General features: G+C 32.2%; 1 protein-coding gene across 4 annotated transcripts in view; it reads left to right on the forward strand.

Annotated features, from left to right (window-relative positions):
- Positions 1-15,616, forward strand: part of LOC143246411 (reticulophagy regulator 3-like) — a 33,331-nt gene that overhangs the window by 17,505 nt on the left and 210 nt on the right. For 2 of the 4 annotated variants that reach the window (XM_076493079.1, XM_076493082.1), the window contains exons 6-8: positions 1,057-1,173; positions 1,721-1,945; positions 5,080-15,612. In XM_076493079.1, coding sequence (XP_076349194.1) covers positions 1,057-1,173; positions 1,721-1,945; positions 5,080-5,567 — 830 coding nt within the window. In that variant the 3' untranslated portion in view covers positions 5,568-15,612. Of the gene's footprint in view, positions 1-1,056; positions 1,174-1,720; positions 1,946-5,079; positions 15,613-15,616 lie in introns of those variants that run through there. The other 2 variants (XM_076493080.1, XM_076493081.1) reach the window with 2 other exon arrangements.

Here is a 15,616-nt window from a genome sequence, read left to right on the forward strand (position 1 = left end):
GTTTTTGTTAAATTTTGCATAAAGAATGTATAACATTATAATATTTTCTTCATAAAATATATTAATTTTCAAAGTAAACCTAGTCTAAATGTTTTACAAATGTGTATTTAGGGCTTGCTTTGGTTAATATATACTCAAAACCATTCTATTCTGTGCTTCTCTATGTAAAATGCATTAGTATATACAAGTGTCACATCGATAGATGCTAGAATACTTGCATCTTCATTCTTTGGCAAGTAAAAGGTGCATCAATGAAAGACATATTCTGCCAATATTTTCAGGATGTTTTGACATTTGGAATGCAACAAATGTGAAAAAGACAATGCTTCAGGTTAAATGATCTGCCACACGTTTCATCTGTAGATTCTAATGCTCTTAAATTTCTCACATTTATGCTATTTATTACAGTTTTAACAAACTGTATGATGTTAACATTATAACTGGTAAGTTTAAATGTAATGCATTCCATACAAGACTTCATTAAATAAATATGTAAAATAACAAACATGGATGAATACTAATGAGTAAATAGATTGAAACTAAACTTTAGTGAATTACAAATTATAATTTTTCACTTACAACCAGTAACTTGTATTTTGTAATCAATGAGACAATCTTATTATAAATTTGTAATTTCATTGCTTACTTTAGGGTTTGTCTATAAAATACTCATTATCCAAGTTCATTACAATAAGAAACAAAAGACAATGAGCAAAATCAATGATGAAAAGTCAGTATAAGAAAGAATTACTTCCAAAGTATTATATCATTGAAATTGCATAGGAATTTTGAAATCTTTGACATATATTTTATGTCATTGGGGTAAACATAAACAAAATGATGGATGCTTAATTTTTTTATATTTTCTGGATTGGATGAGGTTTTGTAGAACAATAATATTTTACAGTATGATGACTGTAAAAATATATTTTTTGCATAATTGATCTCTCAAGAAAATTTCATGTGGATTATGTATTTGTATTTTTTAACTTTGTATGTGCTCTTTTATAGTATAGTCCATGTTGAGTAGCATTTTTATTTTCTGTTTGTTTTCAGTAATGATCATGTCCCTTGGACCAGGCCTTTTACTCTATGTTGTACCTGCATCTTGGCATTGCAGAATGAAAGAACTAATTGAAATTTGCTCTGTTCAGGAAAAAAGGAAAGTTCCAGGTAAATGTAAATCTGCTCGTTCATTATATAAAATTATATTTTTTTTACTATTCTTCGTGCACTTGTGTGTATTTGAATCTGGGTTCAGTATTTACAATTGAACATTTTTATGCTTTCTGTGCTAGTGAGCCATAGTTAGGGATGGAAAAAATCTGTTCTGATCAAGTATTGCAGTATATGGTGAAAACGATAATTGGATAGCATTTCTGTCATCAGCTTACATCACAGTATTATTCAGGCATAATACTACTTGCACATATATCATACATATTATGTATTGTATCATCTAGCCAAGTGGTGATTTCTGTTACTTTCTAAACATGGTAGCGTTTTACCATTTTAACACGTTGGCTCCCAAGCCTATTTTGTCAATACTTTCCAGGGTCCCATTAGTCATTTTACAATTACTTTTCTTAGAAAGGGTATATATGTATCCATTGTGTCCCAGCCAATAAGTGACTCTTTAAAATGAAAATAGAACATGACTTAGAAGTGTATTAACAAGAAACTTGTGTGAAATGTGTTTTACTGTTTTCTCTCATCCAAGAGGAATGTTTGACTGGTGAAAACACAGATAATGAAAGTGAGTTAGATGAATTCTTACCACCGGCATCAGTAGAATCCATTGCTGCCGATCTTAGCCTCAGTGAAGATAAGATTAACAACAAGTACGTTTCCAATTCAAGATCAACATCTTCGCTAACACAACCTGATCCAGAAGAACTTCAGACTATTGTTCAGGAACTTGGAATAGAAACTGTTGCTAATGAAGGTACATATATAAATAAAAAAAATTGTAATTTTTTTGTATCTTGGGAAACAAGATATTAAGATGGATTATAGATGCATAGTACTTGTTATTTAAATAGTGCAGTTAGTACGTGAGTTACTTGTTTGTAGTTAAGATGCTGATAAAACGATTTTAAAAGGTGAGGCTGTAGTTAGTGTTTGAAGAGTTACTGAATAACATTAGTGTTTTTCTGTTCTTTTACTCCATTTCCTACATTTAACCCTTTCCAGGGTGATAGTGTCCTTCATTTTCTGCATTTAACCCTTTCCAGAGTGACAGTGTTCTTCATTTTCTGCATTTACATTCATAAGAACTTGTAAATATCAACATATCAGATGTACAAAGCTTTCAAACATAAAGCATGATAATACTGAATGCTTTTGAACATAATAGATTCTTATGTAAACTTACAATTAATAAAACTCTCTGATAATGTGCCTGTAACTGTTGACCCAAAAGATGTATAGATTTTGTGATTAAATGATTCATCAGTATTTCTCTTTACTTTTATCCTAGTTCTTCACATAATAAATAATTGTTCTTTAAAAATAAATTTGTGCAACATTTGTATGTTTTTGCCCAACCATTTTATTTTATTTTTTTCTTTTCACATTTTTTGAGTAGTAACAAATTATTCATGTGCCTTATGGTTTTCAAATGAGAACCAAAACTCAAGCACTTTCTCTTAATTCACTGTTTTCCTAATTTATTCTCCTGAGGAAGAATAATGAATTATTTGAAACCACTTCAGTTGTGGGTCTTATTTGAAAATCATTATAACTTTTGTAGGTGATCTTATGTGCTAAATTCTTAATCAGAAGTCATAGGCCTAATAATGTCATACATTAGCTCTCTATTGAAAGACATTTTGGAATGAAAGATTACATGTATTATTAAAAGTAATACAAGTAGTATTTATTTTTCCTTTGTATGCCTTTTGGAAGTTATGTATATAATCTGTTTCTGAAAACTTACTTTGGAGAATGTTTAAAATGAGGGGTTCTAATTTGTATGCCTTCTGGAAGTTATATCTGAAAAGTCCCCATTTCATATTATTAATATCAACAATTGGTAAGCAGGCAGATTTCTTTCAATACCTTATTTAAAAGAATTACTAATAAAGTTTCCTTTCAAAATTATAAAACTGAACATGTTAGTTATGGCTATATTTTGCAAGGGGGATGTTAGAATTTATTGTAAAACGTAAAATACTGGGCTAGAAGGTGTTAATCATTTCAGAATTGAAACAACTGACTGCAGCACTTTTTTGAATCTATGCTTTGAAGTGTCTTTGGTAGTCTTAACTTTGTCTACAGTACAGTCATTTTAAAGTTACAGAGGAAGTTGTAAAAAGAGTATCATTTCAACAGAAATTAACCACTTCTGTGTTAGTCTGATTGTAATGATTTGTCTAAGGAGTAGGTGAATGGTTGGGGATGTTACCAAGAGACTGGTCAGACCTGACCATAGAAGATCAATGAGTTTAAGTGCTTCAGGATCAATGTAGAGATAACTAGTACCAAAGTGCTTTTTAGTTTAGAAATATAAAGTTCCATTTGATGTTCAGATTTCCTAAACTTATGTTTCAAATAACAGTCAAACTATAAAAAAAATAGTTTAACTTTTAATATCTGGTTTAAAGTGAATTTTTAGTCTTATTTCTCAGTTTCTTTATCTTTTAATGTATTTTTATGCAACTTTAGAACAATGCAAGAAACAGATCTAAACAACATTAATGTATTGAATGTAGTCTTTAATGAGACCAGCCAGTCTTTCAATTAATAAATTTGCACATTTTACCTTGATCCCATTATCCTGTTACTTGAAAACAGAATGATTTGTTTTGAAATGTTGGCTCAACACATTTTATTTAAAAGGACTTTTAGCTTTTATGTTGCCTTTTGGGCTTTGTAGGGTCATTTGGAGAATGTTTAAAATGAGGGGTTATAATTTATGAGACCAAAAGCCAACACACATTCTGTGAAGCAAAATATCAGCATACAAAGCATGCTGACACTATAGGGATCAGGGAGCATATAGTATAATTAGATCAAACTAAAAAAGTTCTAATGCTTGATCAGAAGAACTTAGACCATGTGTACAATGTTAAATACTGTCAACAGCTGGCTATAACTATGAGCACAATTTTTTTACATCACACAAATAGGAGTTCACCCCAACCCACTCTACAATACGTGCATGCTGTGTCAGTGATTTTGATGTGATTCACATTGCTTTCTTACTTTAAAACAGCTGGTTATTAATTATTCTCATTGTCAACAGATTTAAGAAAAAGTATGGTTAAACTGGCTAGTAGAGCCATACATTTATTCTGTAGCTGCTGGTGTTCTTTTGTTTTCATATTAAGTTTAAACTAAATATATTAATTCCTGTTTATTCGTGTGGAATTATAATTTTTATGAACATTTCACTTTAAAAATCTTATTATTTTGTCATAACTTAACAGATATTTGATTTGTGTGTGTTATTTCATGTCAATTAATATATCTTTGCTTGCTGGCAGAACTAACATTTGGACATTTTGTCTTTCAGATTGTAAAATGGTTGAATCAGTTTCAGGGTAACTCGTGTCATTAGTACTGTGTATAAATATATTTAAATCTGAAAGGAGATGAACCTGCAATTTGTGATGGATTAATGTATTTCCAGAACTGATAGAATTATTCAATTTTGACTGTCCTGGTCTATTTTTATAGTTTTAAAACCATGTTACTCTTGACCTTATATGAATTGATTAACTTGTATGTGGAGTTTACACTTTATATTCTGTGATTTTAATATCTTATTGGATTTCCAGGGTGTAAGATATTTGTGTAGTTTCTGATTAAATTAGAGAAATACATTTTTAAAAATTTATAGTGATATACCATTGCAGTAAATCTACTGAGCTAACTGTAAGATATCAGTTAAACTTGTACCTTTATTCAAACCCTAATACAACTCATTTATGCTACTGCAGGCCTTTAAGTTTTCATGTTATAAGTGGCTGTTTTATTCCAACTAGTTTTTTATTTGAAATTTATATATTTAAGGTTACACACACACACACACACACACACACACACACATATATTTATTTATTTATTTTTTTCTAGATGAGGATTCATCACTGATTAAAGGTTTAGGAAATTTCCCAGATATTCATGATGACAGTGAAGATGACATTGAAACACATTTTCCAGTTACTACTCAGTTGGAGCAAACACAGCTACCACAACAGGAAGATGTAAGAGAAACACAGCATCAAACTACAACTGAAAAAGAAGAAAGTTTGTCTTCTGAAAGTGAAGAAGAAGCCTTTCTGAAAGGTCTTTCATTCTCTGAAGTGGAGACAACAGATTCCTCCCAGAGACCTTTAGCAGTTACTCAGCGACCTCTTCTTATGGACCCTGGTCTGGATATAATTGGTCAATTACAAAGATCTGTAGAAGAAGAAATAGCCTCTCATTTGGGTATGTTTACAGGGTCACAGCCAAGAATTTCAAGAAGTGAAAATGTAGATCCAGGAATATCAGATGAGGCTAGTGGAAATGATGTCAGTAATTATGAAATGATCTCCAAAAAATCAGATACCAACTCCTGATAGAATTTTAGAGTGTTTTGTGGTCAGTTAAAAAGTTAAAGGCATGCTATCATTTTTTTAAGAATCATATTTACCTGAAATATCAATTGTGATACAAAATTCTGTTTATTATTGTCTTCCACAGCAAATATTGGTCAAAGCCTGTTAAGTAAAAATAATCCATTGAAAAAGATATAAATTACACTACAGTTTTACATAACAGCTTTTCTCATTCAGTACAGCCTTCTATATGCAAAATGTTTTTTTCACCTGGTATTAGCCTCGAAATGGTTTATGGAGAATTCTTTTGAAAACAGTTCTTCTAAATGACAATTCTTTCAAAGCAAATCTTCAGAAAACAAATATTTGAAATAACAATTAATTTAATGTACAGTTTTTGACTGATTTTTGTTATAAATTAAAAGTATTTGTAATTATTTGTTGGTTGAAATGTATTGTCAAATTTTTTAATCTTTGCTCAGTCACAGTATTTTTTCCTATTAACAAAAGGTTCCTGACCACTCAAAAGTTTCTCAATACATACCTCATTCAGACTTTTTTCCCTCTTTATCACAGAAGTAAACTTCAATTTTTTGTATGATTTGCAGTAATTTGTTTAAAGAGACATCATCCTTCTATAGAATTTAGTTTTTGGCAAGTTCTGCTCCATGTTGTCATAGCAGTTCCCCATCTCAAGTTTAAACACAGGAGGTTGGTGTCATTGTCTTTGATCAGGATATCCAATCCAAGTATTCTCAAAATAATCAACCACAGGAAGAAAAAATTTTTTCATCAGTCAGAAATATAGCATCTTTGCAACATGATTTGTATGAATAAATGCTAGTGCAGAGAACATGCTAATCTTTAAAACAGTGTCTGTTTCTGTGTTATATCTTTGTTTGAGTTCATTTTCAAATAATTTGCTGTATATGGTTTAAAATAATTTAATTAATATACTTTAAAACTGCCACCTACCTCATTGTCTGCATGGATCACTCTGTCAAGCTAAAACTAAACTACCGTGGTAGGGGTTCAGTTTAGAGAGAGAGAAATCAGAAGAGTTCTCTCTCCAACTGGGGTGTTCAGGAACTTTGTAGTTCCTCTTCGTCCCCTTACATGAAAAATGTTTTAAAATATCCGTGGGGTTTTTACTTTATTTTTAACATTTCAAAAAATGGAGTGGTGTATTTGTGAGTGAGAGGAAGGACGAGAGATCTGGATGAAAGCAGCGAAAGTGAAGTGAGCCAGACCTTGGCTCGAGGACAGAGTACACTGGCGGCTGGCGAATTGATTTTAAAATGTACTGTGATTGATTAGATACCCGGTGACTGGGTAAACGGCCCTTTTCAGAATGAGGCTGGGATCTACAGGTCCGATGCCAGATATTTTGCTGTGGGGAAACGGAGTACCCGATAAAACCCACTTTCACGGCCTGGGTGCGAATAATCTACAGACCGTGCCCGGAAGTAGCTGGGAAAAAAGAAAAACAGAACAAAAAAAAAAAAACTGATGAACTATGTTGGTGGTATACGTGGAAACTGTTAGCTGCAGTCTTGTAGATCGGGTGGTAACTTCATCATGAACTTGTTTCCACACTTGAAGCCCATTGGTGCAAGTGAGAAACGTGGTCTTGGTGGTGGAACTACTGGCTGTTCTTCGGTGAGTTGTTCTTCGCTGGTCTGTGATGCTTTGTTTCTTCTCGAGATTTTGGTTTGAGTTTTCTGCGTGGAGGTAGATTGTTTTTCAGTTTGTGCTGTCCCGTCGATGGTTATCTTCGTAATGGTTTGAGTCTGGCTGGTTGTTGAATTCTGTGGAACTAGGATTGAAGTCTGGCATGAACTGTCCTTTTTCTTTCTTGAACTACTGGAACTTGGCGTGTTGCTAACAATGGGTGTTGTCGTCTTCTGAGTCGGGTTGTCTGAATCTGTCTTCATGTTTCTTCTAATACGGTCTGGACTCGGCGGTATTTTGGTAGTTTCATGTTGGAAGATTTCCGTTGGTTGTTTGCGATATCTGGATGCTTGGTTTGTACCATTATTGAGTGGTCGTCGATGTGGGCGTTCGGCTCTAAAATGAAATATATGATAATAACAGCCATCTCGTAAATAAACTGTCAACTCTCCATAAATACTTCTCCCTCACTTTGATTCTACTTCACCATTATGGACAGCCTGCTTTTTAGAATAGGGTTTTGGCAGTCACTGTCTCTTGTGTTAGTACTTTTCTGGAATTTTCATTGTGCCCCATCTCTCTTCTAGTGCAGTTTGAGAGTTCTTGTCACTTACCAGTTCACCTGCTGGGGTGGTAGACCATGGAAACAACCTCCTGAACGTGCTCAGTTCCATTCAGTAGAAAGGTAGTGGTAGGTTTCTTCTGGTGTAGGTCCTTCAAATGAATCAGTGGTATAATAAAAGAAATAGAGTAGATCTGCCTCATTGCAGTTTATCTTTTGGTTGAGATCCCTTTTTCTACCATTAATTGGATGTCACTTCCCAGTGAATGGATTTGGATTGGAGCAGGACCAATCAACATTAGTTCTGACACATGTTGGTGTGATTCCTCATTGCACATCAGTGAAATTTTGCCTTGTATGTTCCACCTCCAGAAGTTGATGTTGCATGTATCTGGCTCAGTTTGTTCTAGTTTTGTGATTGCTCTGGGTTTGACTGGTCATCCATATACTCCTGTTTGTAGGATTGTGTTGCATGAAGTGAATGTAGTCCCTCTGATGTTGCACCTCATTGAAGTTCACTCCCAGAGGCTAATGTTGAACAGAGTGGAACCAGTTCATTTGGTTTTTTGTTTTAAAAAGAACTGTCACAATGGCATGTTTCTTCCTGTGGTCTTTCAGATATTAGTTTCCTAAATGGCTGGTGTTGGTTGTGAATTTGTGCACATGTACGTTTTTGTGTAGTGGACTTATAAGGAATTTTCTCCTTTTATTCTAATCAACGTGAAGAGTAGATGGTGTGGACCCTCGTCCTATCACAGACTAGATGTATATTTATTCTACCTGGTTTCATACTGGAGATGACCTACTGAGTATGGTCTGTTGTGTCTTAGCCATTTCACAACAAGGGACATGTCCATTTTAGCTTTCCTCACCATCTGGTCTATGGCTGGGGACCCTACATGATTTTTTTTCTTGAACTGTAATTCCAGTGATTTCAGTAGGATGTGGGGTTGGACCATCTGAGATACTTTCTCTAATTTTTTATAGTTTCTACCTGTTTATGCAATACTTAATATTATATTGGATGAAGAGTATACCTGGTACAGAAATGGTGTGGTTTCCCAGATATATTTCTCTCTCTCAGCATGGGTTCACACTTTCATGGATGCTCTTCAGACACTTTTGAAGGATGCTATTCTATATTCCCCAACTTTGTTCCTCTATTTTATCAGTGTGGATTTCTATCTGTTATGTGAAAGGAAGTAAGGAACCATGTCAGAATTTTTTTCATACACTGAAAATATATTTTTGATAGGTATTTTACCTCTTTTCACCAAGGGCTAGTGATTACTTTGTTTAATCTTGAAATGATAATTAGGTGAAATCAAACAGAGGGAGTAGTATGCATTAGGAGGGCGTGTCACACTCCTATTGTTAAAGTGTTGTATGATAATTTACATGTAAAGGTTCAATGAACTATGCTGATTGTGGATTAGGTGTAAGTTTCAAGGCTAGTGGTATGCAAAGAAAAATTTGCATATAGTGGGCAGCATTGAATGTGGAAAGCTATTTATATGTGTGAGGTAAGTGTCCATCAGAAATACATTTTCAGTGGAGAAAAAGTAATAACTTTTGTCATAATACTTTACAGATTTTAACTCTTTTTGAGAGTATTATTTTTTATTCACTTTTTGAAATGACATTTTGTGTTTATTTAAATTTATCTGTTTTGTATTTAATTTTTTTTATTTTTAATATTTACTTAAAATTTTATTCTCTACCATTTCAACTGAAAGTTTAAATTTAAATATGTTGATTTAAATTGGGAAATTTTTTAAAGGGTTGTGAATTTTAAATAAAATAAACTACATTAAAAGAAATAATTTTTTGTGATTTTTCTGTAACAGGCAGAGGCCATCGTATTGCATAAATATCTGATGTTTTATGTGATTATAACTTATTGAAGTTTTTATTTCTGTTAAAGAAAGTTGATTTTCCTCCATGTTTCTTTTAAAATATCTGATCACTATATTTACAAGAAAAACCAGAAGGTTGAAGTAGTAGCTTTGGAAAGTTACACCTGCATTCCTTGTGTTAAAACTGGTAATTCATTTTGTTGCATTTGTTCTCTCTCTCTCTCTTGCTCTCTTTGTTTAGGTATTTGTATACTTGTGAGGGTCTGGTGCTCGTTGGCCTCTTCCTCTTTCCTTTACTTTATTTATCACAACGGTTAAATGTGTGGATAAATATTACATTAGGGCAAGAGTAACCTGCACTTACTCAGCCCCTTATTAGGGCAATGTCCTTGTACCATTCAACAATACATTTGGTACAAATATATTATTTCTCTAAAGTTCCATAATAAGTCACATTTTCACTAGAAGGAACTTACTAAGAAACATTTACATAAATTACTCTTTCAATGTTTATTAGTGAGTTCCTGACTAATGTGATGTCCAGTTTATAGGTGGCCCCCTTTTTTTAATATTATTCTTTTTTAACTTAATGTATAAGTTAACAGGGGAGGTATTTAGGGCTATCTTCATCATGCATGCAATACCTGGCAAATTTGCATACACTATTATTTCGTTTTTCCTCAAATTTTTATCAAAGTAACTTATTGTACTATGTAGTAGTCCATCTGCTAATATTAGTATGCTTGAATATTTGTGCATGAACTTTGATGAGGTAGATCTCAGACCGAAGACACACCATATTGTTAGTGATTGCTGTCAACATCTTTTCCCACATTACATTTTACTAACTTCTGGCTTATATTATATGAGGTGAGTCATATGTCTAGTATGTCACTGGTATTTGTGGCATACATAGTACGCATGGATGTATCATCATTTAGTAGGGATATGTTATTTTCATCTATAAATTGCAATAGGTGTCTTCCATTTACATTTGTGGACTTACATCCAAAGTTTGTGTTTGCTGTTTTGGGAAAAGATATTCAAGTAGGTTAACATCTATTTCTTTGTCAGTGAGCAGTACGTTCCTGCTACTGTAATATTTGAGCGATTGTTTAGTGGGATATCAGCTAATATATTTCCATTATTGCTGCTCATTTTCCTTTCTGTAACTGATAGATTGGTTTTATGTAGCAGCATAATTCCTCTGTTTATGTTCTGCTTGTTTAATTTATCCATCCAGATGGTTGTGTTTTGTATCTTAAATATGTAGTTGTTATATAACAAAGTTTCACATAATTATGTCAGGGTTTATATCTTATATTATGTCTTTGATCTTGTGTGTCTTGGAAGCCAGTGCACCTTGGATGTTGATATTTACAAATGTGAATATATGGTTTTTAGCCAGTATCCAGTGATTGTTATTATTAACTGTGGTATATATGGTATTGTGTTGTTTTTTTTTGCAGTACTTATGATTAGATCAATGCAGTTTTTGGTGTGGGTTGGTTTTGTATAATCTGCAATTAAAACTGTGAAGATGTTTTTGATTATTTTTACTCTTAAACTTGTTTTGTCATCTGTGCTTTCTTCTGTAGTAGAAGTGTTGTTTTTTGGTGTGTGTGTGTTTTTTGTAATGTTCCTGTGGAGTATTTTTTTTGTTTTTTGCTGTTCATTTGCTTGTGATTGTTGTTGTGTGTTTATTTCCTTAAGCTTTTGTGCAGATGTTATTTTACCTGGTGTAGGAGTTGTTTTTGTTTGTTGTGTGCTTTCATTTGTTGATTTGTTTTTAGTTATTTTTGAGGTTTTTATTTCATAAATGCATTGTTTTATTTTTTGTATTTCTTGCATCCTTTATACTTTGCTGTGTGTGTTTCTCCACAGTTGCAGCATTTTGGTTTTTCATTTTCTCTTTTACATGCTGATATGTGGTGTTTACCTCCACATCTGCAATGCCTCAGTTTTGCTGGGCATGCTGCTGAAACATGGCTATATCTTTGGCATTTTTTGCATCGTGTAATTACAATTGCCAGTGTTTTAAGTTGTTCTACTTGGTATCTTTGATACCAGAGTATGACACTGTTATTTATCAGATCTAATATACTATAGTCTGTGTTTACTCTTATTAAAATTTTTGGTTTTTGTGTCATTTTAGAAATTATTCTTTCTACTTAAGTGTGAGGTAGGTTCTGTTCATCAAATACACGTTGTATGACCTTAATGATTATTGAGTGATGAATTCTGCATATAATGACCGACTTTTGCTGTGGTTTATTTCCTGGTAGGTGAATCATGATTTTGCCAGGTGTGAATGCATCTTCAGGCCATTCTTTAAGAAGTTTATTGAGGTCAGCAGCCTCTTGTCCATGGACAAGAACACCAGCCCTGGGCAGACACTTGATGCTGGCTGTTGTGACATTGGGTTTGTAACGTTTTATTTCTGCTGCAAGTAGGGGTTGGTTGTATATACCTGGTATACCTTCAGTTAGTATTGAATATTGTGGTTGCTTGGTTTCTTGAGCTGCATTGTTATTTTGTGTTGAGTTTTGTCTTTTTCTTTTTGAAGTGACTGTTGTGAATCCATCTTTATTTTTGGTGTTTTTTCAGTATCTTATGTGTGGTTAGTGGTTTCATCATTATTTGTTTGTATATCAACATCCAGGGTTTTTTCTATGTTAGTTGGTTCCTGATTTTGATTTAGTGCAGTAGGGAAAACTTGCTCTGCCACAGTATAAGAAGTTTCTCCCACTTTATCTTCATTTTCAGAGTTTTCTGTTGAGTTTAACAGTTTTATTAGTTTTCTTCATGCTTCATGTTTCCGACGTTGTTATTTTTGTCTATTGTTGCTAGCTGTTTTTTTGCTTCATTAGTGGTGAGGAAGCTGAGTCATTTTTATTAGTTTATTTTTGGGCTACCTACCTAACTAGACATACCTGATTGTGTTTTTGGGCCAATGGTTAAGCATGAGTCTTGTTTCTTGGACATATGTCACTGTTACCGCTTTAGTAACCGGTGTCCCCTTAGGTATGGTGACCCTACCTTCGCCAACAAGATGAAGCCTGTATTTGACTGTTGTGTTGATGTTGTTGTTCTTCTCATTTGTCAGAGATTGGTTTCTGCTGTATTGACCAGGTAATTTGAGATATTTTGGTCAAAATCAAGGGCAAGAGAGCCTTCTATAAGTTTCATATATGTTTAGGAGCCTCAGAATAACTCGCCTGTCTGATACCTTACTCTCGCCACTTTTGCATTTGTTCTGACATTTTTGCAAATTGATTTCAAAATTAAATGGAACAAAGGACAGAATATGTATAGGTGAATCAATATTTTCTCTATTTTTAAAAAAAATTTAAAAATTATAGTGTGCCTTTAATATGTGATTGGAATGAATGCTCTTGTGATATTGCTTATATTGTCCTGAAATACTCGTTTAAACTTTGTTTTAAACTAATTTTTGCAGCAGTAGGTATTACATTTGAAATAAATTCTGTTGTACATGAACATATAGGTAAAAAGGTGAGTGCTCAGCAGGTAACATCCTTTTTATCTTACAATATTTGAAGTGCATACAAATTAGACAAGGCTTGATCCAGGAAAACTTTTGAACTTTATGATCCTTAAATTTGACTTGTAAAGTTTTGTTGATGTTATTATAAGTAATAATTTTTGAGAAATAATTTTGTATCATTTTTGTTTTTTAAAGCAGAAAAAGTTTTTGAAGTGCTCAATTATCTCTGCATTAATATCATATTATTTTAAAATTTCAAAGAAAATATTTAATAGCTGTTTTCAGATGTTTTAAGAGAGAAAGCTAACATTCCTGTATTTAGCTGTTCAGTGTTTCTAGATTGAACCTGTTTCAGGCCTAGTAATCTGTAAATGTTTGGAGTGGAATGAAAAAGAAATTGTTGAAATGTATTTATTATTACTGTAGGATAATTGATTTTAAATGTAACTGGCAGGCATATTGCTCATTGATAACAGATATGACAGTTTGTAATTTTGTGCACTGTTTTCTACTAGTTTCTCATCTTCCAAAAAACATTTTCCATACTGTGCTAAACTTAAACCTGACTTTTCACTGGACACTAGTTTATAAAAATGAGTAGAGTATATTTTATTATGATAAAAATTTGTACTGCAACATAATCTTATGAATCAGTTTTGTGCAGAATGTGATATTGTGCTACTGTACATACTTAAGCAGTTCCATTTATAGGCAGCTGATTCAACAGTAAATATTAGCTCATCATCATACCACTTGGGTAGTTTTCTTGAAATTGTTTATAATAATAAAGAAACTTGCTGCTCTATTTCAATTTTTACTTGTAATATCAGACTCAGAAGATCCATGCTGTTAAAGATATGGTAAGGAAAACATTAATGTATAATATGATAGCTGTCTAGAAGAAGGAAGCTGTTTTCATGTGTTTGGTATTGCACTAGATTAACAAGATGTAAGAGATGGTAAGGAAGAATAAGAATTATAGCTATCTTAAATAATTCCTTCAAGTGGTTTTATACCAGGTTGTAATGGATCATGTTAGTTGGTGTTTAAGATAGGGTAAAGAGGAAAACTGGCAAATTATTTATATTAGTTTGTGTGTGTGTGTGTGTGTGTGTTGTGTACAAGGTTTTAAAGTGGGTATTCAAAATATACTGATGATAACTTGCAAATAATTTATATTAAAGTTATCTACAAAAAAGTCAGAATTCTAGTTTGTGTATTTACGTGCAAGGCTATCAAAATACACGAATGTTAGTATGTATTGATATGTATATTTAGTAAAGAAAAAATACTTAATGTTATTTAATAACAAAAACAAGCAGCAGGAAGAACTTTGAAGAATTGCTGAAAGCATTGAATATTTCTTGCTTTAGTGTTTCCCATTCCAGTAGGATATTTCTGTTCTTTGATCAGAGAATGTTGTTTTCACACTTGATATATTATTTTAAAATGATGTTAATTTTCTCTGTATGTAAAATTTGTTGAGGTTTTGATGACTTATTTGAACAATATTAAAAGTTCTAGAAGTTTTGATTAAATTTTGTTGTTTTAACATTTAGAGTCAAGATTATTCTGTGAGTTATTAGGCTTACTGAGACCTATTTTTTGTAGTGTTTTGAGTGATGTAATTTTTGTTGCCTATTTTTTAAAATAAAATTTATGGGCTAATTTCATTAAGAATTACGGTAGGAGTTTAGATTGTTTGCAAAGCTATGCTACTAAATTTCACAAGGTTTAAAAGCTTGTGTACGTTTTTACAGACATATAGGATAATATTAATAAGCATTTGCTGTTTTTCTTTCTTTTTTTTTTTTAAAGATTTTCCTCAGATGAATATGGATCAAAGAACTTTACGTGAATTTTATGGCATCAAATGAATTTATAAGAAATGTTAATATTATTCAGGGCAGTAATATGGTTTTGAAATTATTTTAAAAGATTTAGTAACTTTATGTTTTAACCAAACATATATGGTGATATATGTAGATAGAATTTCATTGGTTGAATTTTTTTCTAACCAACAATATAGGTATGTGTAGACAGATGTGTTCATAGAGAGATGTTTAAAAAAATAATTTTCTATTGTTTTGTTGCAAAAATGGAGCAGAGGGCTTCACAAATTGAACAGAAAGTTGTGTTGTGGATTTTAATTACATGATCTATTTGTAGTTAGCGTTTTCAATAAGCTTTCCATTTATCAAGCTTTTTAAAATTAACTATAAACTCAGTTATAAATGCTTCAGTTTGTCTGGCATTATTAAAGATGTACTCTACATGCATTGTTATTAGTGAAACTTTCAGGAACCAATAATGCTGAAATTTAACAAAAAAGGTTTTAGTGATTATGATGTTGTGCTTTATGCTGTGTTTATTCTAATTTATTATGTTTATTAATCTTGTTTTGATTTTGTGGAAAGGGAACGTTTTTATTGTTAAAAATAAATCATAATAAATATTTGTTATTAACTATTTT

Source organism: Tachypleus tridentatus, chromosome 3, assembly GCF_004210375.1.
Source record: "Tachypleus tridentatus isolate NWPU-2018 chromosome 3, ASM421037v1, whole genome shotgun sequence".
Lineage (NCBI taxonomy): Eukaryota > Metazoa > Arthropoda > Merostomata > Xiphosura > Limulidae > Tachypleus > Tachypleus tridentatus.